The sequence below is a fragment of the Castor canadensis genome, chromosome 5 (assembly GCF_047511655.1).
Source record: "Castor canadensis chromosome 5, mCasCan1.hap1v2, whole genome shotgun sequence".
NCBI classification, from domain to species: domain Eukaryota; kingdom Metazoa; phylum Chordata; class Mammalia; order Rodentia; family Castoridae; genus Castor; species Castor canadensis.
The window spans coordinates 71,366,909-71,392,006 of NC_133390.1; the positions used below are offsets into that span (position 1 = coordinate 71,366,909).

Consider the following 25,098-nt stretch of genomic DNA (forward strand, 5'->3'; position numbering starts at 1 on the left):
CAAAATGTTGATAGTGGTTATCTTCAGGTAGTGAAGTTATGACTGATATACATTTTCTTCTTTATGGTCATCTGGCTTTTATTCTACAATGAGTAAATATGGTACTTATTAGGAGAAGGAAATACCTTTCCCCTCTCCTCTGATGTCTTTGAGGAGGGATTTCTACCAGGTATTATTGGTTTCTCTCCATCCTTTAACTTCTTTACCTCAGGCAAGGAATGTTGATTCCTCCTAGTAGTAAGTCTGGGGAAGAATAAACAAAGTATGCTGAATTCCGCTTCACCCTAGAGGTTCCATAAAGAACCTCTCTCATGGTTCTTCCATGCCACTCTGGATGCTGCCACCTGGGATGGGGTGGGTGGAAATCTAATTCTGGAGTTCAGTTAGCAAACCCCTATGGCTCACACACTAAAGCATGTCCTCCAGCTTAGCCGCTGCTAAAAAAAGTGACTCTCACACTCCTTATGCAACTCCTCAAGTTATTTCTCACTGTTCAGAACATTAGCAAGAAAAAGGACTATTTTTTTAGTACTCACGTTTTCAAAATTCGTTTATATACATTTGAGGAGATAAGTGAAATCTCCTTAATTACTAAAATTTTCTGTGTTACTTAACTTCACCTCTCATGCTATAGGCTGCTGTAAAATTTATTAATTCATTCTGTGCTTAATTTTCATATTCTTATAGTGAAATGCTAAAGTCTCACAGAACTTAAAACTGGGGGAAAACTTCATGTCATCATATCCAGTATGTCTGCTGTACATAATAAACTAAAGCCCAGAAAGGTTAAGGGTTACAGGGCTAACTAATGACCAAACTAAGTCTTAGTAGCCCCAGTGTTTTTTTTATACCTACTGTGACTCCTATTCTATTGTGAAATCAACCTCCTTATACTGGGACTAAGCAATCCAACTTTTCTTTCTTTCAAATTTATTTCCTTCCTTCCTTCCTTCTTTCTTTCTTTTTCAAGTTCAGTTTCTTTCTTATTAAGTTCAGGCTACCTTGAACTTGAAATTCCATTTCTTACTTCTACAGCATTTCTGCCAGCTTTTCTCTGTTTTGTTCATCTGTTCAGATAATCATTTGCTCATCAAGTGATTCCACCAACATGTATCTCTTATGTTCTCGTTAGATGGCACATTATCAGCCAGAAAGTTTCTCTGGCTTTTGCTCTAAAATCTTTATGTTATGCTAGGACAATGCAATCTGGCCGTCTCACTCTTTTTCTTTCTTTTTTTTTTTTTAATGAGAAAGGGCCTCTTTAGTAGCCAGGCTGACCCTCAAATTCTCAATTCTCCTGCCTCAGCCTCCCAAGTGCTGGGATTACAGGCATGTATAACCATGCTTATCTAGTCCTGCTTTTCTTGATGTTTGGTAGTAACAGGCTGGTTTATCCCTATCGCTTATAAGCAACAGACTATTAGATTCTGTTCTACTTCTTTTTAAAAAAAGTAAACACCACTTTATTTTGATAGATTTCTTCAGTAGAGTTACATACACATTAGAAACAATGTATTTGTGCTATAGTCTATCATCCAATAGGATGATATCATTCTCTTTTTCCAATTTAACAGGATTTGCATAGCAAACACAGAAAACTGAGTTTTTCTCTCTCTTTTTTTTTTTTGGGGGGGGGTGGGCAGGGTACTTGGGATTGAACCCAGGATGCATTTTTCTTTAAATCAAAAGATAAACTATCTAAGCTATTTCTTCTTTCTTCAAAAACCATTTAACTTTTGCTTTCCTTACGCATGTTGTTTTCATTACATTTTATCATGACTTTACTATAAAATCCATGTAAGTGGTACATGAATACACACTAAAGTATAAAGAGTAAAAGTGGAAATCTTCCTTAATTTGCCACTCCTACCCCACCCTCCTTCCCCCGCAGAGGGAAGCACTGGCAACAGTTTGATATGTTCCCTTCCATACCTATTCAACACCTGCAAGTTTCCTTTTCTTCTACTGATTTTCCTAATCTGAAACATGGGCATATTTTAATAATTATTCTCATTATTTTTAACTTATGAATTAAGAAGTTATAAACTCAGGGTGATGTAAAATTTACACTGTTATGTTTCCCTTCCTTTGCTTGTCCCTTCTTCCCACTTTATTCTATCATGGTAAAACCTGAATATGAAATTTCATGTGTACACCTTATCTGTATCATGGACTAAAGCTGTCTAGTGCAGCATCAATGGGTCATATGTGTCTATTTCAATTTTAATGAAAATAAAATTTAAAACTTAAGTCTCTTAGTCCTACCAGCCATGTTTCAAGAGCTCAATAACCACACGTGACTAGTAGTGCCTATATCGGACAATATTTGGAACATTATCAGGCAGAAAGTTCTTTCAGACAGTGCTGAAGACTCAACTATTCCTATAGCAGTGAAACACCTTTGTTACATTTCTTTCTAAGTCCCATTACTTTTGTAGGTGTTTCCAAGGTAGCTCCATCTGTAGGAAATTGCATATCTAAAATTTAGGAAACTAATGCTTTCACCTAGCTTCATAGGGATTTTATTTTTTCTCTTGTAAGAAGGTCTAACTAAGTCATTGGATTCAAGTTGCTTTTACTATTACCTTTTTAAATCTTTTTTTTTTTTTTTCTTGCTAGAAATTTTTATCTTTAAGTTTAAGATCTTAACAAACAGATGTCCAGAAAGGGAAGGAATATTTTTTCTGGGTAAAGAGTGCCTCTGTGTGACTCTGTACTCTCAATAACCATACTGAGCTGGCCTTTCCATTCAGAAGTTTTCTAAATTTTCCTCCCTGATTATTTATGAATTATACATTCCAACCTTTTCTATTTCTTCTGGTAGCCTTATTTTTGGAAGTTTGCATGCTCTTAATGAGTTTTATAGATGCACTGGCTCTATTGCTTATTATTAGTTTGTTGAGTTTCACTACTTCTCTACGTATTTTGTCGTCCTATTGTTCTGATAGTCAAGCACTCATTAGCTAGTCCACCAACGCATAGACTCTCTGACGTGCTAGGCATTCCAAATTTTAGAATGTTCTTTTTGTACTTCAAATGGTGAACTATGAAAATTTCCCCATGGTTTCTGCTTTGTAATCTGTTTTATCTGGACCATCTATGACTGGGAACACCTGCCTTTCCTGAATCTACAGGTTCACCTATTTCTGTGTACCGTGGCCTCTTTTCTGCCCTACACTGTCACCACTGGTATTTTTAGGGTTTTTTTCTCAGCACATCCCCTTATATAGTCATTAGCTTTCTCACCTCTTTGAACACCATATCATTTTGCTTCTACTTGCTTGAGTTGTCAAGCAATGAGGCCTGTGTGGGTGGGTTCCTGTTTCCTACAGGCTCCCTCTCCTCTTCTGATGTTGTGACACTTATTAATTATACCCAAGTTCATTTTTTTTCTCCGTGGTTCTCACATTGTTTTTGAAGCTGGTTTTTCTGGGATTTGCTGTCTGTCTAATTTGTGTTTGATATCTCCACTATGACTTGGTCTGCTAGTTTTTCAGAAGTCTCTTTTAGAGATGTTTTCTCAAAAGTAATCTTTAGAATAAGATAGTCTAACAAGTGCATAGCTTGTGTTTCCAAAATTCCTTTGTAAGATAGGAAATTTTGGAAATTTTGTTATTGGGAAATCAACATGTTTCCACAAGGAGGAATATTAACAATTCACAGAAGCAAGCATGACTTCAGTGCCTGAAGCATAGTACTATATTAGTAACAGCATGGACCTAACCACCTAATGTCTTCACAGAGGAAAAAAATCATCCAGGGTTTGAGCCACACAAGCAGAAAAACTCAGGAAGACAAAATGTGAGGCCTCTTCTTAACAACAGAGATATCTAAGATTGTACTCTATTTTAGAGAACTATCCAAAATTATTTTCCTGGTATTTCATTAAGGAGTTGAAGACAGTGGGAGGTAAACCAAGAGTCTGATTATAATACAGAGATGGGGCTGAGAAAGTGGTGGTAGGGTCAGGAGACATGGCAAACACTGCTCTGCCTCACTGCTCTCCAGAACCAGTTCTGTCATTTTAGACCCAGCCCTAGGTCATCTCTAGGAAAAGATCAGAAACAAGCCTAAGGTGTTTTTTCCTCTTTGTAAATAAGGGAGTTCTAAGCAGCAGAAGCATCTGGAAGGGAACGGAAGGGGAAGGGAATTCCTGTGGTGCACTAAGCATTCCCAGGACGATGGTAGATAAATGATATACAGAATGATGTATATTAGGTTGGAGATGGTCTCTATCAGCCCCAAAAGGTAATGTCTCTGCAGAGCAACCTTAACCCTCTGAATGCTCACTCTCAATCACAGAGGCTCATCCAATTGTGCATATTTAGAAGTGCCTTTGTTATATTAAGAGTCTTATGTTAACAAGACATCTAGAAGTTCAAATTTATTCAGAAATCATTTTAAACTGCTACAATGCAGCATCACGTACTAATTTTTAATCTCTACTCAGCAAAAGTAGATAGTCTGCCTTATCAATGAATCTCATGGATCCTAAAAAAGAGTGAAGTAAAAGGAAAACTTACTCATAGCTCATTATAGACATTTTTTTTTCAAAACTGAGACATAATTTACATACTACAAAATTCACCCTTTCAAAGTGTACAATTCAGTGTTTTTAAGCATATTCACAAGGTGTGCAGCCATTACCATGATCTATTTTAAGAACATCTTCAGCTGGGTCCCAGAGGCTCATGCTACTGGACAGGCAGAGATTAGGACCACCATGGTTTGAAGCCAGTCTGGGCAAAAAGCAAGACCCTATCTCAAAAATACCCAATACAAAAAAGGGTTGCTGGAGTGGCTCAAGTGGTGGAGCACCTGCCTAGCAAGGGTGAGACCCTGAGTTCAAACTCCAGTACTGACAATCAACATTTTCATCCCTTTAAAAGGAATTCTGGACCTATTATGCAAATTCTGGACCCACTGTCTCTTTGCATAACTTCTGGCAACCACTAATCTACTTTCTTTCTCTATGCATTTGTCTATTCTGGACATTTCATATAAATGGAACAATACAATTTGTGACTTTTTGTGTGTTCTTTCTTTTGTAAACATGTTTTCAAGGTTCATTTAGGTTTAACAATTAACTCATTTTTATAACATGGATGCATCAAATTTTGTTATCCATGAATGGCATTTTAAAAATTTGTTTTTGCTGCCTAGTTCTCAAGATAAACTAAGACTCAACTCAAGACACAATATATTATTCACATGCTAATCTCTTGGCCTACAACACTGATCATCAACATTTTACCTAAATCAATTTATAACTCATACCACAACGGGGCATGGTAGATAACCCTTGTAGTCCCAGGAGGACTGCTCAAGCCCAGGAGCTCAAGAACAGCCTGTGCAACACAGGAAGATGCTATTTCAATAAATAAACAAACTAAATAAATAAATCTCATCCTTTATTTGTGATATTTTGTCTTGTGAGTACTTTGGTAAATACTTCCTAGGTTTTCTATCTACACTTTTTTTTCTAAAAATCACTGTTTCCCTCTTCCCTTCCATATTATTATCATGACCTTGCTTCTGTCTAGAGGTCCAGGAATGTGCACCTAATTCAAGCTGGACCATTTAGACACTCACTGGGAATGCAAAATTGGGAGGAAGATTCTGTTTCCAACTATCTGTTCTCTTGATCAGAAGAGCTACAATCTCAGGAGATTTGACTGTTACCAATATCTGCTATGTAGACTAAGAAACTGAGAAAAGTAGTCTGCAGGAAGAGAAGAACAGAAGAGAAACACACAGAGAGAATAGCAGAACAAGAGACAAATAAGTACTCCTGGCTTGCTATGGTGTTCTAGTCCCTGACTCCAGGCCATTCCTAAAGCCTGATTGCATTCCTGCCCTAGGATTCCATGGGGCACTTATGTACTTAAAATAAATCACTCTTGCTGTTTAAGTTAGTTAAGGAGGTTTCTGTTATGTCCAGCAAATGGCCTGAATAAAATCATCTGTCCAACAGAATTTTAAGTTCCTTGTCTTTTATGGGGTGGGGTGAGGTGGGAAGGTAGGCAGAGGGCTGGTGATTGAGCCCAGGGCTTTGCACATGCTAAGTAAGTGCTCTATCACTGAGCCACATCCCCAGCCCGTAAGCTCCTTTTTAGCAAGGAATCAGCTTCCACAACACTTATTACCCAAACACATACTTATTTAAATTACTAACTATAAGATAATTTGAAAATTTACCTATGAAAAATATGTAAGACATTCTTAGATTAGTAGGTCGGAAAAAATTAAGATTGTGTCCATTTTAATAAAAAAAATCTCTATCATCAGACTGGATATGATGTAGCTCAGTGGTAGAGTGCTTGCCTAGTGTGCACAAAGCCCTGGATTCAAATACACATCGCTGAAAAAACAAAATCTGTACCATTGTTTCACCAACTCAATATATTTTTGCATCCATTTTACAGAAAAATCATTCCCTCAGAAAATAAGTAAGCTTCTTGGTGTTATATTAATACATGTCCTTGCTTGATAAATGTTTTAAATCTTTTTAAAAACTGAAGTGTTATACTTTTAAGAGGATTGGGAGTTTCTTGGAAATAAGTAATTTCTATTTTCTTTTTAAGCCAACTCCCACAGATCCTACTAGAGAATAACAATCAGCACACAGATGTGTACATGAGTAGCTGACTTCCCTGGATTCATTTTTCCGTACGTGGGATATACTGTCAAGTACTAATTAAGTTCCATAGGATAACTTAGCTGTAATTAACCAGCACTGCATACTTCTAATGATTATACAATGAAGGTTGGATAGGTGAGGAAATACTCCTTAAACTACTACACACAAAGTACATCCCAGCAAGCTGGCACTCCAGCCGGGTCTGAGGGCTCCCACCATTGCCCACCTGCCATGTTAATTCCCTACATGTTTGTGGGAGTATTTCCTTCCTTACATTCAGAACTTGTCAGCTAATTGGTTTTCAGTAGCGATAATAGATAATTTCTTAAATCCCTATTAAATATCTTAAGATATTTTCTTAAATCTGTTAAAAATTCAATAGGGATGAACACACTAATCCCTCAAAGTCTTAGTTCCTGAGTGGATTTCTTATCACACTGCTTAATGCCCCTACCTTCCCTAAGACATACTTAAAAATTTCAAATTATTCCTTTAATATGGTAAAGTCTTAAAAAGAATCCCTTTTAAATTAATGAAGTATTCCAGTTGGGTACAACTCCCTACTATATCAAGCACTGGAGCAGTTTTGGGTGGTCTTGACCCCCCAATTTCTTTCTCTGTAGCTTGAGGGAATCACATAGGCCAAAGCTCTGACAGATAAAGTACTACTGTCCCCTTCCAAAAAATTCAAGCCTCTAGGTTTAGAATGGCTCACACTAGAATTTGCTAGTTTCCATAGATTTAAACTGTTAGAGTAGGAAAGGACTTTAGAAATCTACTTAACCTAATTATTTTGCAAATCAGAAAGGTGGGTAAGACATTCCAGTTCTACAGAGTAAGTTGATAAAACCAGCACAGTTAGAATAAGAGTACTCAGACTCCCAGGGAAGCTCATTCCATCACACCACCCACCTGAAATGCTTAAGTATGGACAGTATTGAAATTCCCCTACTTTCTCAGAGGAAAAAAACAGAAATAAAGACTACAATCTAGTAGGGTATAGTGGCTCATATCTGTAATCCCAGCTATTATGCAGAAGGGGTAAGAAGGAATGCAGTTCAAGGCAAGCCCAGGCAAAAAGTTAGTGAGAGGTGATTTCAATAAATAAGCTGATGTGAACAACTGTGATCCCAGCTTGCAAGAGGCAGAAGGCATTAAGTAATAGGATCTCTCTGTCCAGGCTGGCCTAGGCAAAAAACGTGAGATCCTACCTGGAAAATAATTAGAGCAAAAAGGTCTGGGGGTGAGGCTCAAGTGGTAGAGCACCTGCCTAGCAGCATGAGGCCCTGAGTGCAAACCCCCATAACTGTTAAAAAAACCAAAAAACCCTACAACTTTTTGCTTTTGAAAGAGAAGGTGAAAGGTAGAGGACCACATTTTATTTTATGGAGGTAAATGACTTTTTTCTTAAATATCACAGAACTATGGCTCAGGTTCTAAAAATTGCCATTGAGGTATAAATGTCTTCAGGCTTGTCCTGAAGGCTAAGGAAATGTTAACCAGGTCTTCCCCGCAGCCTAAAGGTTTTCACAAAGAACTGCAGCAGCTATTGATATTACATGCCCCCAAATATCTCTACTCCCTCATTTCCACTAACTACATCTATAGTCCCTTGGCCATAAGAATGGGCCTTTTCCTAAGCCTGGCTAAGCAAATGTTTCACATCACTGTCAAGACCTAAATTGGTATAAATGAATCCTTCCCTAGAACTGTGTGTAACACAGATCCTGAGGAAAATGAACTTCTTCCCTATTTCTTGCCATGTGAATGAAGGCCATCTGCAATAGGAAAGCCTAACATTAACATTCAAAGTGAAATAGAGATAATAAGACAGTGAGATGGCAAGAATCCTTGGTTCTTAATCTTAGCTGGTTCCTTTCATTTTCTGGGTTAAACCTGGATCTTTCTCAGCAACAGAAACCAGTAAATTCCTTTTTTCTTAAAATAGTTTGAATTGGGTTTTTGTCACTTGTAACTCAAAAAAAAACCTAACCTATACTCATCCCAGGAGAGTGGACCCAGATAAGCATATAACAACCAACTTTACTGTTTCCATTATGTGGCCCTCAAAGTCTTTGAGTTTGCCAACACTTATGTGCTCTTTATAATTTGTTTAACTTCTTAAACTTACCTTTAGATAGGTTCTATTGTCTCTCATATCTATCACTCTTAAAACCTTATACCCACCAACTACACTGTTCCCATTAAATGAACCTGCAAAGTATCTGAGTTTGCCAACACTTGCCCTGAGTTCAAACTCCAGTACCACTAAAAAAAAGTCTTAGAATTTTAAAAAATCTTAATATAAGCTTGTATCATTTGATTTCTAATAAAAGTTAAATATAAAATATACTCCAACTAATAAAAGTTAAATGGGATTTTTATCTTATCTACATTGTCAAAAAGGTAGATGAAGTATCAACAGGACAAAATTTCAAAATTTAAAGCAAATCCAACAGAGACATGACTACTTGACATAACAAATCTCAAACCTACCTCCAGTAAGGCTCCAGTTTGGAAGAATTTCAAAGGCTTTTCAATTGAATAATAAAGGCTGTGGTAGCTCCCCTTAGCCAAGTATGCTCTGACCAGACCAACTGCTATAACCAACCACCTAATAAAAGAGAAAAGAGCAGTGAGGAGGTGAGGGGATAGGATATAATGCAGGAAAAAGATGTGGTAGATGCAGTTCTTTAGCAAAATCTTGATTCTAGATTAATTGAATGCTATGGTTTGGATCTTAGTGCCCCCCAAAGGCCCATGTGTTAAAGGGTTAGTCTCTAAGGTGATATGATTGAGAGATGGGGAGGTCTTTAAGTGGGTGTGCCCTGAAAGGCGATTGGGGGTCCCTGGCTATTCCTTTTTAATCTCTTTTGCTCCCTGGCCATGAGGTGATTGACTCTGTTACCCACCCCTGTCATCATGTGCTGCTTTCACAGGCTCAAAGCAATGAGATCAATTGTTTGTGAAATGGAACCTCTAAAACTGTGAGCCAAAAGCCTTTTCTCTTTATAAGTTTATTATCTCAGGTATCACATTGATGTGAAAGCAACTAACACATCAACTATAGCTCTCAAGACTTAGTTGTAATGCACATAAATATCACATCACCAACAGCAGTCTGCCAAGAGTGCTCAGTAAAAGCATGGTGGCACCTCACCCACTGGGAGCTTGTCTTTTTGGCAAACTTGCCTACAGAGAATAAGGTCAAAATGAAGGGAATAAGCTAAAATGGTCCTTGTGCAGATAAATTAGGTGTCATAAAGTTTAAGACAAGAGGGGGGAATTTTTCAAGGACAAAATTAAATGGCATGTGCAGTTGAAGGGTCTTTAATAATAATAAAAGATGTTTTCTTTCTTTCTTTTTTTTTTTTACAAGAATCTCACTGGAACATAACCATACCTTAAAATTTATCCTTTCAAAATTGCAAATAAAGAATAAGAGGCCGGCTTTTAAGTGTTCTAGTTGAATTTCCCAAAACCAACTCAGAAAAGACAGATCAATAGGCTTATTGATTAGAAAAATACAAAACAAGGAAGTACTCTGGCATACAGCTGTAAATGTTACATTTCTGCTCCACTTTCCATCTCAAAAATAAGTCAGGTCCTGTAATTTTTATTAAGTTCCATAATGAAACAAATGGGCCTTTATTATTAAGGGGGGGTCTCCTAGAAGGCAGTCATAGATATACCTAAGTGCACAATCTCAACTAGGCAATGGTATACATGATCTATTCCTTCTACAAACTATCATACAAGGACATTAAATAGGAGTTTGTGAAAAAAGAAATGAATTCCTTAATGATGTAACTGGCCCAACCTTAGCGGTAATAAATCACTGCTCTATTTATTAGCACTAAATTTGAGCATTACATTGCACTCACAGTCCCAGATTCTCTTCCTGGTTTAGGACACCACTCCTTACCCTCTACCTCATTGTGTTTATCACCCAGGAATAAACACATTTCTTCTTCCCCCCGTGTACGTTAAAATCCCTTCCTGTGCAATGCTCTTGTTAGAAGAATTTTTATATACAAACATACATAAATTCCTGAATATTCTTTAAAAAATATCAATCTATGTGGCCATTTATTTGAAAGGAAACTTGTGTCTATAATAGTTTAGATGACCGATAAGTTAGATCACTTTTAAGAAGTTCTATGATCTCAAGCAAGTCACAACTTCTCCAAGCTAGGTTTCAACACCTACCGCTTCTTACACTAGCAATAAACCTATGATTCTTCCAAGATTTTTTTTTTTAATGAAAACAGAAAGGTGCTGAACTGTAAAGATAAGACCTTTGTATAAATACATGTGCCTGTATCAGTGTCTGAAGAATAACATAAAACTAGCTGCCTCAAGGAAGGGGGTTTGGGTGGAATGGAAGGTTAGGAGGAAAAGATTTTCACTGCACACCCTTGTGTTTACTTTGAATTTTGAAACAGCCAATGTGTTACCTATTCTAAAAAATAAATCAAAATTGGATGCTCACTATACCGTTCTTTAAGCTTTTCTGCATGTTTGAAATTTTTCACTGAAAAAAGTTTGAGAATTTTTTTGTGCAAATGAATACAATTTAAAAACTCACAGCAACGATCTGATCCTGTGATTCTCCTCACCAAAACCATGAGATCAAAGAATTGCTGAGCTAGAGGAACCTTGATCACTAGCCCAACTCTTTATACCGAGGCCCAGAAAAAAAGGTGATACATTCAAAGTCACAAGGGGAGTTAGGTGTCAGAACTAGAACTAAGAACCTGCTGATAAGGGCTGAGGATGGGCTGACCCACCGTTTCGAGGGTCTATTCTCCCCTCACCCGCACCTCTACCTTCATCCCCCAGTTTCGTCCCTTACCCCAACCCAAATGCATTCTAAAAAGTCTAAATCCCCTACAGCACTGCTCTGCTCAGGTCGCCGGCCAAAAAACTTTGAACGCTTTCCCACTTACAGTGCTCTCCCATGAAAGCTTAGCCGGGATTTTGAAATCAGCCGCCTAAAGCAACGGTCACCCTGCAGCCCGGGCTGCCTCAGCTCCCCAGGCTGGACTGGCCGGCGCTGTCCTCCGCGCCAGGGATGGCCGGCGTGCGGCCAGCGCCTGCACCTGTGGCCACCCAGCCCACCAGTCCAGGCTCGCAGGCCGTCGGGGCAGCGCCCCCTCGGATTCAGGTGCTCGGGAAAGTGGCCGACCTCCCCAGGACCGGAGCCCGCGGGCGACCACCGGGCCGACTAGAAGCCCCGCCATCCTCAGCGCCAGGTGCAGGTCCCGGACACCACTGCCCGCGCGCGCCGGGCCGCGCCGCCCTCCCCGGCCAGGCTCGCTCCCGCCTCCCCGAGCCCCAGCCTCACCCCGCCGTCATCACCACATTGTAGATGACCAGGCACGCCGTGGCCAAAGGCCCCGGGCCCTTCCTTTTCCGCATGCCGCTGGCTTTGCTAGCTCCGGCCCGGCCACTGCCCCCTTCATGCCCCTTCGTCGCTGCAGTCGCCGCCACTGCCGCCATGTCAAGCACCAGCAACCCGCTCTCCTGGCGCGAGCACTTCGGGCTGGACGCGATAGGGCGAGGGGGCGGGGAGAGGGATGAGGGGGAGGCGGGGCCGGCGCGGGGCGGAGCCCGGACCGGGCCCACGGAGGCCGCCATCTTGGGTGAGGGCAGAGTCGCTCCTGGCTCTCTCGTCCCTCGGCTCGCCTCAGTCGCCCCCGCCATCTTGGATGAGGGTAATCCGGCCTCTGGCGAGCTGCCGGTAACCACTCCCGGCGCCATCTTGGAATAGGTCAATGTGGTTCTTGGCCACCCTCTCCAGGCCTGCTGTTTTTGACAGGTGGATGCTTCGTTTCTCTCCATTCCATCTCTTATAACCACCGCTTCCATGTTGGTTCAAAATGCTTTCCTTGTTCCTCCTTCTCTTGGTTTTCCTCGGTGGCTTTATCTTCACTCCTATGCACATTTGCTCAAGTTGCATGCCATTTTGGATCAGGTAGTTGACGCTGCCATCCATCCCACAGGTGAAGGGAATCAGCCTTTTTGTAGGGTGCGCCCTTTACCAGAACTGGTGAAACTACAGAGAAGTCTCCAAAAAGGAAGATGCCTCTTCCTGCCCCCAGTTTGTGACTGTTTGTCACACACACACAAATTATCGAAGTAGAAATTGAGAAAGTTAATTAGTAAAGGAAAGAAAGAAATGGATTCCGTTCATTTGATAAGAGGTACACTGAGTGTTCTATCATCATAGGCATTTATGGTGAAAAAGTGGGTTGGGAGTTTCGATTAAATTCACCTTAAGATAAGTGCTGTCCTTTGTTCTGGACACCTGGTACCTTTAATCACTCTGCTGTTACGCTGTTTTGATATTCCAGTCAGGTCCGGAAATACCAAATTTACTACATTTGGGACATTGTGACATAGATGTCTGCTTTTCCTTAAGCATCCCTTTAAGCAACTGATAGGTTTCATTAGATGCACCTTTTGTCATTGGATTTGGGTCACTGGGTCTGGGAACCAGAAAATGCTTGCCTTGGAGAAAGAATTCAAGAGGGGCACAGAGGAGACTTAAGCAGGAGCAGGTTTATTAATGCAAAGCAAAGTGAAAGCAAAGCAAAAGTGCACCCTCCAGGTGAGAGGGTAGACAGGCTAAAAAAGGAGCACTACTCTGGAGGTTCCAAAACCTCAAGCTTTTATTGGGGTCTATGGACATGGTCAGTCCTGGAAAACTGGGTTAATTTGTTGCTAACTTCCAGAAACTAGGTTATGCATCATAAGCTCCTCCCATATGTCTGATAGGGGCATTCTTGGCCTTAGATTGTCAGTCCAGTGCTGTCATTTTCCAGGGTATAAGGCTGTAGGTCAGTTAGACCCTGCTATATCTCACAAGTCTTTCTGTTAGTGTCAACAATCCAGAACGTGGACTTAACAACATCCAAGCCATTGTTCTCAGCCATTAAACATTTTCTAACTCCCTGTCTTACCCTGTATCACTTTTATGTCAAATGTCCTTCCTTAAGATATTTTTTTCCTTCTTTACAAACACTTCTGTCATAAACAAGTCATTTTATTAAATATTTTGTTTCCAGGACAAGTGTCTTTCTTTAAGATATACTTGCTCAGTTTCCAGAGCTTAGTAATCATTTAGGCAAAGCAGGCAAGGTCACAAAGAGCTGCTTTAAAAAAATAATAATAACACCAACAACAACAACAAAAAACTATGAATTGCAGCTTAGTGAGGAACTGTAAAGTTTTAAACAAAGAAAGTTTATTTCTGAGTTCTTGGCTTCTGTTCCCATGTCTTACTTTCCTTGATCTTTCCTGCCTTGCTCCCCCCCCCCCACCCAGTGGCCAAGTTGAGGAATCAACCTCCAAAGGTTTCTTGCCTGCCTTTTGCTTTTAAGTCATGTGTACTGTATATGGAAAAGCCCATGTTGTCTAGTCCCTGATGTCCTCACTACGAGCTGGGCAGATGTGCTGCTGCAAGCCTGTAGTTGTGTGGGCTACCCTGCAAGGGTAAGATCAGAGTTAAGAACCAGGTGAGGGCTAAAGGTATCCTATGGTCAATTTTCACACAACCAAGCATCTCCATAAATATTTTGTATATGTGGTAGTACAAAATATTTATGTGTTTATTCCAACAAGTATTTATGAAGTGTCTACAAGGTTGCAGTGGGTTTCATGGTACTAAATGAAAGACAGCAAAGCCCTCATTCTCTCAGAGATTAGATAGAGGGAGCCAGATGAAAATAAGTGGTGAAAAATGAAACGAATTAGAAAATTATTACAATAATCCAGGCTGTCAAATAATGGTTTGGAGTAGAGTGGTAGCAACTGAGGTGATGAAAATTGAATTCTGGAAATATTTTAGTACTCGTAAGAGTTGTGGATGTAGTATTTGATTTGAGTGAGAGGTAAAAGAAGCTTTGGAAATACTTGGAAGAATAAGTTGTAGAAAAAGTGATTTCAAAGGCAAAAGTCAGGAAAATTTTGTATATGTTGAACTGAAATCCTTATTAGATATCCAAGTGGAGAGGTTGAGACGATTAGATTTAGACACTGAGGTTCAGGGAAGAAGTGTAGGCTAGAGATAGAGATTTGAGACATCAAATCTTAAAGCCAAGACACCTCCAGAAACTGAGAGGTTGGAAGTAAACGACTGCTGAAGTCTCATCCTTTACTGCCTTAATAGTTTGCATAGAGACCTGTCTTCTTATTTTTCTGGTGTCTTTAAAGAGCAAGTTTGTAGGCCAAAATTACAGACTGTAATCAGAGGGAGAAAAAAAAAGTTGTTTTTGTTTGCTTGTTTGCAAAAGAAATAAAGGAGTGAACTGTTTTGCAAAACAAATAATCATTTATCTAAAAACTTATTTCCTTCATTTAACTGTTTTCTCTATATAATGAGAAAGTAGGAGATAGGAATTGATAAAGCTCTGTCAGTTGGAAATCAATTTAAAATTCAGTGTATCATCTCGCAACCACTTAGGCTCAACCTCTACTTGTTCTATAAGGTATAATCTTTTCCAAGTACAACTTTGAGTTTGGTACTTCCCCTACTCCATCACCTTAAGATATTTAAGTGACTTTTAATGTCACTTAAAGTGTAAAATATTTAATGTGACCTACAATAATCTGCGTGGTTGGGCCTTTACCTGCCTCTCCAGTCTTGCTATACTAGCTTTATCTTAGGACTTCCAGTAAGCAAGGTTCCTTTCTGCCTAGAACAGTCTCTGATCATACCTTCCTTTTGATGTAAATTCTGCAGTTATTTTGTTAAAGGGCATGTCTCTGAACTTCTGGAATGAATTATTCTTCCTGCTGTGGTCTCCAAGTTCTTCTATGACATAGCCCACATTAATTTTATACTTAGTCATGTAATTTCTCTCTGCCACTAGATTACAAGTTTTAAAAGACAAGAGCAGTGGTATTTTCTTGTTGGTGGTGGCTCATTTGAGTTGTTCATATCCTTGTATTTCCCTCTCATTGCCTGACATACCACCTGGCAACATGATACAGTAGGGATAAACCATGGTTTCACTGGTGAAAATAATTATGTGCTGATTTAGGAGTCTGGTGACACATGTAAACCTTATCAGAGCCACCTACTGTGAAATTGGTCTGTAGATGCGCAGGTGTAGAGTTTGTCTTTTTGCTGGTATTGTTAAAGGTAAGAAGGTGAAGTTCCTGGAAATCATGCATGTGTAGAGAGATTGTCAATAGAATAAAACAAATAGACATGAGAATGTGTGTTTGGGGACATGAAGTTTTGGGTTCAGTTTCTGAGGCCAGGTACCTGATACTTTTCTTCCAATTTTGTGTATTATTATTCTTTCTACCTCATGAGTCAATAAATTCCTTTTGCTTAACCGAGTGGTCCCCAAAAAAAGACTCAGTTGTTCAAACAAAAGTCCTGGAAATTAATCTTGGTTTGGCTTGGGTTACGTGCCCAATTGTAGGAATTGACTTTGGTTGAAATGTATTTCTTCTCTTACTAGAAAGCAGTCGTTACCAGATGAAGGGGATGGATACTGGCCAGGTATAGAGGGTTGAAAAATGGTTTCTTAAGAGATACTGATGCCACATCGCTGGGACCTGTGAATGTTACCATATTTGGAAAAAGAGTCTTTGCAGATGTATTTGAGTTAAGGAGCTTGTGATGAGAAGATAATACTGGATTATCCAGATGGCATCTAAATGCAATCACATACATTCTAATAAGATAGACACACAGAAGAGAATGAGATCCATAGATAAAATGGAGGAGGAACTGTGACCATGGAGGCAGAGATTGGAATGAATGATGATTTTACTAGAATCTGGAAGATGGATTCTCTCTTAGATCCCAGAGACAATGGTCTCTGCCAGTACCTTGATTTCAGAATTCTGAGAATTGTGAGAGAAAATCTATTTTAAGCTATCCAGTTTATGGTAGTTTGTTACAGTACCCACAGAAAACCAATAAGGCAGGTAACAACAAAAGATGCTGAATGTATATTATCTCGCTTCCAAGTATCTTACACCCTTGTACAGGGGAAGAGCTACTTTCAAAGAACAACTGAGGATAATAAGCATATTAGAGATATCCAAGTACACAGAGACTGCTCTGAGGTATCAGAACATTCTGAGAACTATAAGACAGTTACTACTGTGAGGGGAAATAAGTCAGGAAGAAACTTCCTAAAGAAGTGTTGAGCAATAATCACTAAAATAGTAATGGAATATTATGAAAGGGTGGAGACATTATAATGGGAAAAGATTCTACAGAAGGCTAGTCAGGGTGAAATGACAAGAATGAGTTTAAGTAATAGTTGGACCTTAGGTACTGGCTGGGGAATTTAAATTTGAACTAGACATAATAATGAAGTATCATAGGTTCTTAAATAGTTCTAGGTTTAAAGTATTACCTAAAAAGAAACATCAGCTTCCATATATTACTTTCCTCTTGCCTCTGTAACAAATTACCAAAATTTAGTGGTTTAGGCAACATGAATTTATTCCCTTAAAATTCAAGGGTCAGAAGTGCAAAATTATTATTACACAGATAAAATAAGGTGTCAGTAGGGCTTGTTTCTTCTGGACAGTCCCTGGGAGAATCCATCTCTTACCTCTTCCAACCTCTAGAAGCTGCCAGTATCACTTGGCTCGTAACTACATCAGTCTAATCTCTGTTTCTGTTGTTGCATTGCCTTCTTTGATTTTGATCCTCTAGCCTGTCTCTCATAATGACCTTTGTGATTGCACTGGACCCACCACAGTGATACAGGACAATTTCCCATCTCAAGATCTTGTTGAAGTCACATTTGCCCAGTCCCTTTTGCCATATAGGTAATATTCTGGAGATTGAGATATGGAAATGTTTGAGGGTGTGGAAATATCATATTTCATTACCAAAATCTCCCCAAAGACTTGGAAAATGACAAACATTCTTTTAAAACGTTATGAACTTGCAGAAAAACAAGAGATATTTCCAAGGTGGAGGTCAGATGTGAGGACAGGACTTGTAGTGGTAATTGTAAAGATAGCAAATGAAACTAGAATAAGGATAAGTAAAAGCAAAACCCAGGATTGTTCTGAGGGCAAAAGTTAGTATTAGTGCTGGGATGAGGAACTAAGCCTAGAGCCCATGGCAATGTGAGAAAGCTGAGCCTCCAGGATCCTTGCAGGACAGGATGCCACCTGGCTTTTAGCAGAAGCATATAAAAATCCTTCTGGAGGAAAGCATCCCAAATGTAGGTCTTGGAATTTCTATTGAAATATTATTATATTTCAATATAATAATATACATATTATTATATATTATATATATATTTTTAAATATCATATTTTAAAATATAAACTTACAATTTTAAAAAAATCATCAATCAGAAACAATAAGAAAAATAATCTAGTGCCCCAGGAACTTTATATAATTATCAAATAGAGAATATAAAGTAAACATGTATGAACTATTTAAGGAAAGAAAAAATGAAAGCAAAAAAAATCATTGATGTCCATACAAAACCTGCACTTGGATATTTATAGAAGCTTATTCATAATTGCCAAAACTTGAAAATAACCAAGCTGTCCTTCAGTAGGTAATAAGTAAGCAAATTGTGGTACTTCTAGACAGTGGAATATTTTTCAGTGATTAAAAAAGAAGTGAGCCATTAAAAGATGTGGAGGAACCTTAAATCATTGCTAGGTGAAAGAGGCCGATCAGAAAAGGCTACATACAGTGTGATTCCAGCTATATGATATTCTGGAAAAGGCAGCATTGCTAAAATTTGAATGTCTCCTCCAAAAGTCATGTTGACAATGAATTGCCATGGTAACAGTATTAAGAGATGGGGCATGAAAAGGTGATTAGGTTGTAAAGGTTCTCATAAATGAATTAATGTCATTATCTTGAGTAGGTTAGTTATTGCAAGAGTGGGTTTGTTATAAATTGGTCTCTTCTTGCTCCTTTTTCTCTGTTTCATGTGTACTCACTTGCCCTTCCACTGTGTTAATTAGCAAGAAGTTCTTCACTAGATCTAGCCCCTCAGTCTTGAACTTCCTAGCCTCCAGAAATGTGAGCCAATAAACTTCTATTGTTTGTAATTTACACAATCTCAGGTATTACTACAGCAACACAAAATGGACTAACACAAACACGAGGAAGATGACAAAAAGATGAGCAGGAGCCAGCCATGGTGGCATACATCTGTAATATCACCTATTTAGGAGGCAAATACAGGAGGTTTGCAGTCTGCAGCTGGCCTAGGCAAAAAACTTGATACCCTATCTGAAAAATAAACTATAAGCAAAAAGGACAGGGGATGTGGCTTGAATGGTAGAGTGCTTGCTTAGCAAAGCAGGAGGCCCAAGATAAGTGGTTGCCATGGTTTGGGAGAATTGGGAAATGGGATGAACAGGTGGAACACAGCAGATTTTTAGAGCAGTGAAACTTATGCATGATCTGTATTGTTAGATACATGGCATTAAGTATTTTTCAAACACATATGTGCAACAGACAAGAGACTATTAAAAATGACCAGGCAGATTTGAAAGATTCTTATATTATTTAGGAAGACCATAAAGATACTAATTAATATAAGACTTTAATAAATTAATGATTCATTTTGTAATCTCTGTGTTAATCACTCAGAGACTAGGAATGCTTTCAAATCAGCAAGAGACAAGCACAGTGAAAAAATGAGCAAAAGACTTGAACAGGGACTTCACCAAAGAAAATATAGAAATGTCCAATAAGCATATGCAAATATGATCAGCCTCATTATTAACCAGAGAAATGGAAATTATGCCCACAGTGAGATACCATCTTCCAGATTGGCTAAAATTAAACAGATAACACCTATTGTTGGTGAGGGTGGGGTACTGCAGAAACTTTGCAGACTGTTGGTGGTACATTAGTTTCATCCACTCTGGAAAAGAGTTTGGTATAGTTCATGCAGTTGAAGATACACATATCCTGCCTAAGTAAGCTAGAATAATAGCTTACTTAGGCATGGGAATCAATACAAGCCAGAATCAGGAGCTAGGACTATAAAATTAAACATTGTACCAAATCTTTTAATAAAGCATCTTTTAAGAAATGCATTCCTTCCAGCATACCCCTACTTGTTAGTTACAGTACCTCTGATCTTGTCCCAAATAAGTAATGTGCACCAGTGGTAAAAAATACCTGGTATGGCAGTTATTGTTGGGTTTTTTTGGCAGCACTTGGGTTTGAACTCAGGACCTCATCTTGCTAGGTAGGCGCTCTACCATTTTAGACACATCCCCAGCCCATGGTACCATTTTAGCCCACAGCTTCAGAATGCCCATAAAAGTTACAAAAAATAGTCACCTAGCCACAAGACCCTGTGATCTGGGGTAAGATCACCCCAGATCCAGTGTCTCTATGATTGAGTGAGAATATCAAAAAACATTACAGTGGTATAATGATTGAAAGTTACCAGATGCCTCCACGTTCCTGGAGGAAATTTGAGCTAATTCCCTAATCTACTTTAGCTAATATAAATAGTCCTGGTAGAAAAGCCCCACATTGAATCTCTCACATTCGCATTCCAAGCACTTGAGTGTATCTCCTTTCCCTACTTTTCATTTCTTTTGTCTTACTTGCCCAATAAAATCTTTGGCAGTCTTACCTTGTGACTTGTCTTGAAATTCTTTTCTCTCTCTTTTTTTTTAAATTCCAAGTACAAAAATTTATTATGCAATATATGTACATTAAGTCTGGTAGAAATTCTTTTCTCTGACACATTGAAGAACCATTGAAACTGGGTAATGAGGGTTTTTTTCTCTATCAAAAACCACCTTGATCCCACTTCTGTGAAAATATAACTATCATTCTATTGTCAGATGGGTGCACTTACAGATCTCTTAAGGTATATGCACCAGCATTTTTCATTATTGCTCTGCACTGAATACAACACATCTATCTATAGTAAAATAAGCATGGGATACTTTATAACAATGTATATGGACAAATTGCAGCTTTAGTTAACAACAAAGGTGATTCTCATAAACATAATATTCAGTTAAGAAAGTAAAGCACAAAAGAACACATACATACACAAATGAATACATACTTACATATATGCTGAGCACAGTGACTCATACCTATAATTCCAGATACTTGGAAAGCAAAGATCAGGAGGGTCACGGTTCAAGGTCAACCTGTGCAAAACATGAGACACCCATCTCAATAAGCTGGGCATGGTGGCCCACACCTGTGATCCCAGCTGTGTGGGAGGCCATCAGTAGGAGGATCTGTGTCTGAGATTAGTCCTATATTAAAATAACTTTTTGCTTTAAGGCAAAAAGGGCTAAGGCATGGCTCAGGTGGTAGAGTACCTGCCTAGCAAGTGTGAGGCCATGATTTCAAACAAAAGAAAACAATATGTGTGTGTGTGTGTGTGTGTGTGTGTGTGTGTGTGTGTGTGTGTGTGTGTATGGAGAGAGAGAGAGACAGAGACATGATTAAAGTTTGAGATCAGATTAGGTGAAATTATATTGTTTAGGGATATGTATACAAGTTACAAAACTATTAGAAACTCAAATAATTATCACAAAAGTCAGGAGAGTGGGAACCTCTGATGGGGAGGGGAGTTTATGACCTAGAAGAGAGGGAGATGGGAGGGAAGACATTCTGGGAGTAATGGAAAGTATTCTTTCCCGATGAGGATAGTGATTATGTAGGTTTTTGCTTCATGATGATTCATGAAGATGTGTATTTATGTTTTGGGCACTCTTTTGGTTATCTTTCATAGTAAAATTGTTTTATAAAAAAAGGAATGATAAGCACAAAGAGAGGCAGAGGCAAGACATTCAGGAAAAGCACACCGGTGGCATCATCATTCTTGGTGATTTTCTTAAGATAGATGTGGGTGCACAGTGTTCATTTCATTTTTATGCTCAAAATTTACATATACTTCATTTGTATGTTAGACATACAAGTGTTATATAAGAAATGAATAGTAAAGAGGAATCCTGAAAGTATGGGAATAGGATAGTCTGAATCAGAATTACTAACTAGGAAGCTATTGTTCAGTTAATCAGAGGATAACAAAGATGTTTAGAGGCTAGAGTCATTGGCACCTTCTTTTACAAAGATGTTTAGTCATTGGCACCTTCTTTTAACAGTGCTGGGATTTGAACTCAGGACCTCACACTTGCTAGGCAGATGCTCTACCACCTGAGCCACTCTACCAGCCCACTGGCACCATTTTTTTTTAAAGAAGCCCTGCTGGCCAGGAGCTGGTGGCTCATGCTCGTAATCCTAGCTATTCAGGAGGCAAAGATCAGAAGGATCGCATTTCAAAGCCAGTCCAGGTAAGTAGTTCATGAGACCTAAGCTCAAAAATACCTAACACACACACACAAAAAGGGCTGGTGGAGTGGTTCAAGGTGTATGCCCTGAGCTCAAACCCCAGTGCCGGAAAAAAAGAAAGAGAGAGAGAGAGAGAGAGAGAGAGAGAGAGAGAGAGAGAGAAGCCCTGCTGATGGGCAGGGGCTGTTTTTTGTGTAATACAATCTTCATTCTTCTGACTGCATACCATACATATGTGGTAAGATTATAAAGCAAAGCTATAAATTAAAAAAAAAAAACATTACCACAGAAGTCAGGATAGCATGTACTTCTGGACTAGAAGTAGGGAACTCTCTTCCTCTTCTCTTTGTCCCCACAGCAAAAGCAACTTCTGCATGAAAGATGTAAAGTGCTCATTAGATTTCCAGGTTTCTAACCAATGGCAGCAGACTGGTTAGCTAGCGAGAAAAAGACTTTATTGAAAGGACATTGAATAACTCACAAAACTGATGGAAAATCTGAAGAATAAGGTTTGGAACATGGACAGGAACCATGGGAAATTAGGCAGCCAGAAATAGAGACCAAATCAATAAACAGGAACAATGTGGTTAGCATCCAACAGTTTCTGTCATTGGCACAGCCACCACAGAATATGAATGCTGCCCTTACATCCTCTACCACCCCTGGAAAGGTTCTAAGCTGCCATTTGATTCTGTTACTCCAGAGTCAAGGTCTGAGATAGCGGCATCTGATTGGGTGGTCTCATGCCAAAATGCTAGAGGAGGGAGCTGAGGAATGAACTGTTTGCCCACACTTGAGCCTCTTTATTGGAATTCTCTCCAACTAGGAAGTGTGTTTAGCTATTGGGAGGTCAGAATGGAAAATATCTCCCGTGGGGGATGTCAGAAATAAATATAACTGGTCTTTGCCTATCAGGGGGAGGAGAAAAGAGTAATATGATTAGTTAAGACTTTTGAAATTCAGTGGACAGAGATTATGCACAGAACCACTACTGCCTCCTGCCTTGCAGTGCACCATTCTTATGTCTTTCTAGTTTCTCTGCCTGTGATTTAGTATGGAGAGGAAGTCGAATTCTGATCAACTCTCTGCCATGTCCCACCTGAACATCACCAGAGATCCCTACAAGGGTATGCTTATGTTTATTATGTAAAACCGTAGAGGCAAGGAGGGATGATAATAAGATTCAGACTCTAAATTCCATTCTAAACGTCTGTTGTCCACTCTGAAACTCATGTTGAAATTTGGTTGTGGCAATGTTGGGAGGTGGGCCTTTAAGAGGTGATCAGATTATTGAGAGGGGTTAGTGCCTGTTTGGCAGAAGTGGGTTCATTGTCTTAAGAGAAGGTTGTTCTAGAGAGATCCCAGACCCTCTGCGTTCACTTCTACATGTGTCCACTTGCCCCACTTTTCCACCATTTTTATCACACAGTATGAGGCTTCTCAGCCTCTAGAACCATGAACCAAAAAACAGGTTTCCTTTTTTTTTTTTGTAGTACTCAGGGCCTCATACTTGCTAGGCAAGTGCTAAACCACTTATGCTCCAGGTCCTTTTACTTTTAGTTTATTTTTCAGATAGGGGCTTGTGCTTTTGTCCAGGCTGGCCTCACGTGGTGATCCTCTTACCTCCACCTTCTGATTAGCTGGGATTACAGGCATGAACCACCATGTCCTGGCCATCTGCTTTCCTTTATAAATTACTCAGTCTTAAGTTTTCTGTTATAGCAACAGAAAATGGGCTAAGACACACTAAGTCTGGCTGGTGATGTGACCTAATGTGAAAACAAGGTCATATCAGGTGTGTGTGTGTGTGTGTGTTGTCTCTGAGTCAGAAACAAAAAGAGCTTGTCATTTGTGGCATAAGCAGCAGCTAGAAGAGTTTCTTGTGTTGGTTCCCAAGGTCAATCTACACAGGTCACCACAGTGAGTGCCATTTGGCATCTGCACACACAGCAGGGTACGTTACTGAAGAAGAATGAAGAAACTGATCTCAAATGTAACTGCTGGCTATGCTCCCATCTAGGGAGAGAGAATCCTTACCATTATTCTAGAAGGTAAGCAAATGTTCTCTGGGAGGGAAGGGGAAATCATAATCTTTGTTATTCTTCCCTTGGTGGGGTGGGGAGGGTGAGATGGAGGGGAGGAACCATGTCTGAACATTATTGTCCTGCAGTGTCTCCTGACACAACTATTCCTGAATTGGTTGTAAATGCCTTTCATCAGAAGAAAAGTGAGATGTTTGGGTGAATCATCTCCCAGTAGTGATTCCAATGTGAAGGATCTAAGAGACTTCATTAATCTATTAATTTTCCTCTAAGTTTGAAAAGATGTATTTGGCATGGAAATTGTTCAGAATATTTTTAGTAAGAAGTGGACTATATGTGGCACGCAGTAAGAACCCATTTTTATAATAGGTGTAAAGTATATTTCTACAGAGAAATAATCTGAAAAGGAGTTTACCAGTGTATTAATAGTGTTTATCATTGGCTGGGTAAATAGTTAGTTTATATGTATTTTATTTTTCTTCAATGAATGTAGTGTTTTCTGTGATTAAAATTTTGCTTTTAACTGTATAAAAGAACTACAATTCCTCTTCATCTTTCTGTCTTCTAAAGAGGATAGGTATCAATGATTTGAGAGTTTGTTTTGCTTTTGCTAGTTTAACTAAATCTTGGATGTGTAGTCATCCCTCTTTATTCATGGGGAATTGGTTCCAGGGTCCCTTGCAAATACCTAAATCCCAGTATGTTCAAATCACTTACCTAAAATGGCATAGTATTTGTATAAAACCTGTACACATCTTCCTCTGTGCGTGTTTGTGTGTGTGTGTGTGTGTGTGATAGGACTAGGGTTCACACTCGAAAAGCAGACATAATTTTTTCTTTAAAATATTTCCTGTCCTAAGTTAGTTGAATTCATGGATGGTGGAACGAATGGAAGGAAGTTGAGAGAAAAATAAATACATTATTAGATAACATAGGGAAAGGCAAAGAGAAGAGGGGAATTTTAGGAGAAGAGATAGGTCTGGGGGGTTTAGGTCAAATGGTAATCAAACTAAACTCCCTTGTCTACCTCTCATATAAAATCAATAACTTCTCTGATATTTTTGCATGAGTAGAAATCTTGGTGGGGAGCGCAAAGAAAAGGAAGAGGAGACAACAGTGAT

The 25,098-nt window shown here is 39.1% G+C and overlaps 1 protein-coding gene across 2 annotated transcripts in view; it reads right to left on the reverse strand.

Moving 5' to 3' along the window:
* Nucleotides 1–12,208, reverse strand: part of Hacd2 (3-hydroxyacyl-CoA dehydratase 2) — a 110,803-nt gene extending 98,595 nt beyond the window's left edge. Inside the window, exons 1-2 of one of the 2 annotated variants that reach the window (XM_074073295.1) lie at nucleotides 11,988–12,208; nucleotides 9,137–9,254 (exon numbers count right to left, since the gene is read on the reverse strand). In XM_074073295.1, the coding sequence (XP_073929396.1) occupies nucleotides 9,137–9,254; nucleotides 11,988–12,142 (273 nt within the window). In that variant the 5' untranslated portion in view covers nucleotides 12,143–12,208. The remainder of the gene's footprint in view (nucleotides 1–9,136; nucleotides 9,255–11,987) is intronic. The other variant, XM_020186469.2, reaches the window with a different exon arrangement.
* Between the last annotated feature and the right edge of the window lie 12,890 nt (nucleotides 12,209–25,098).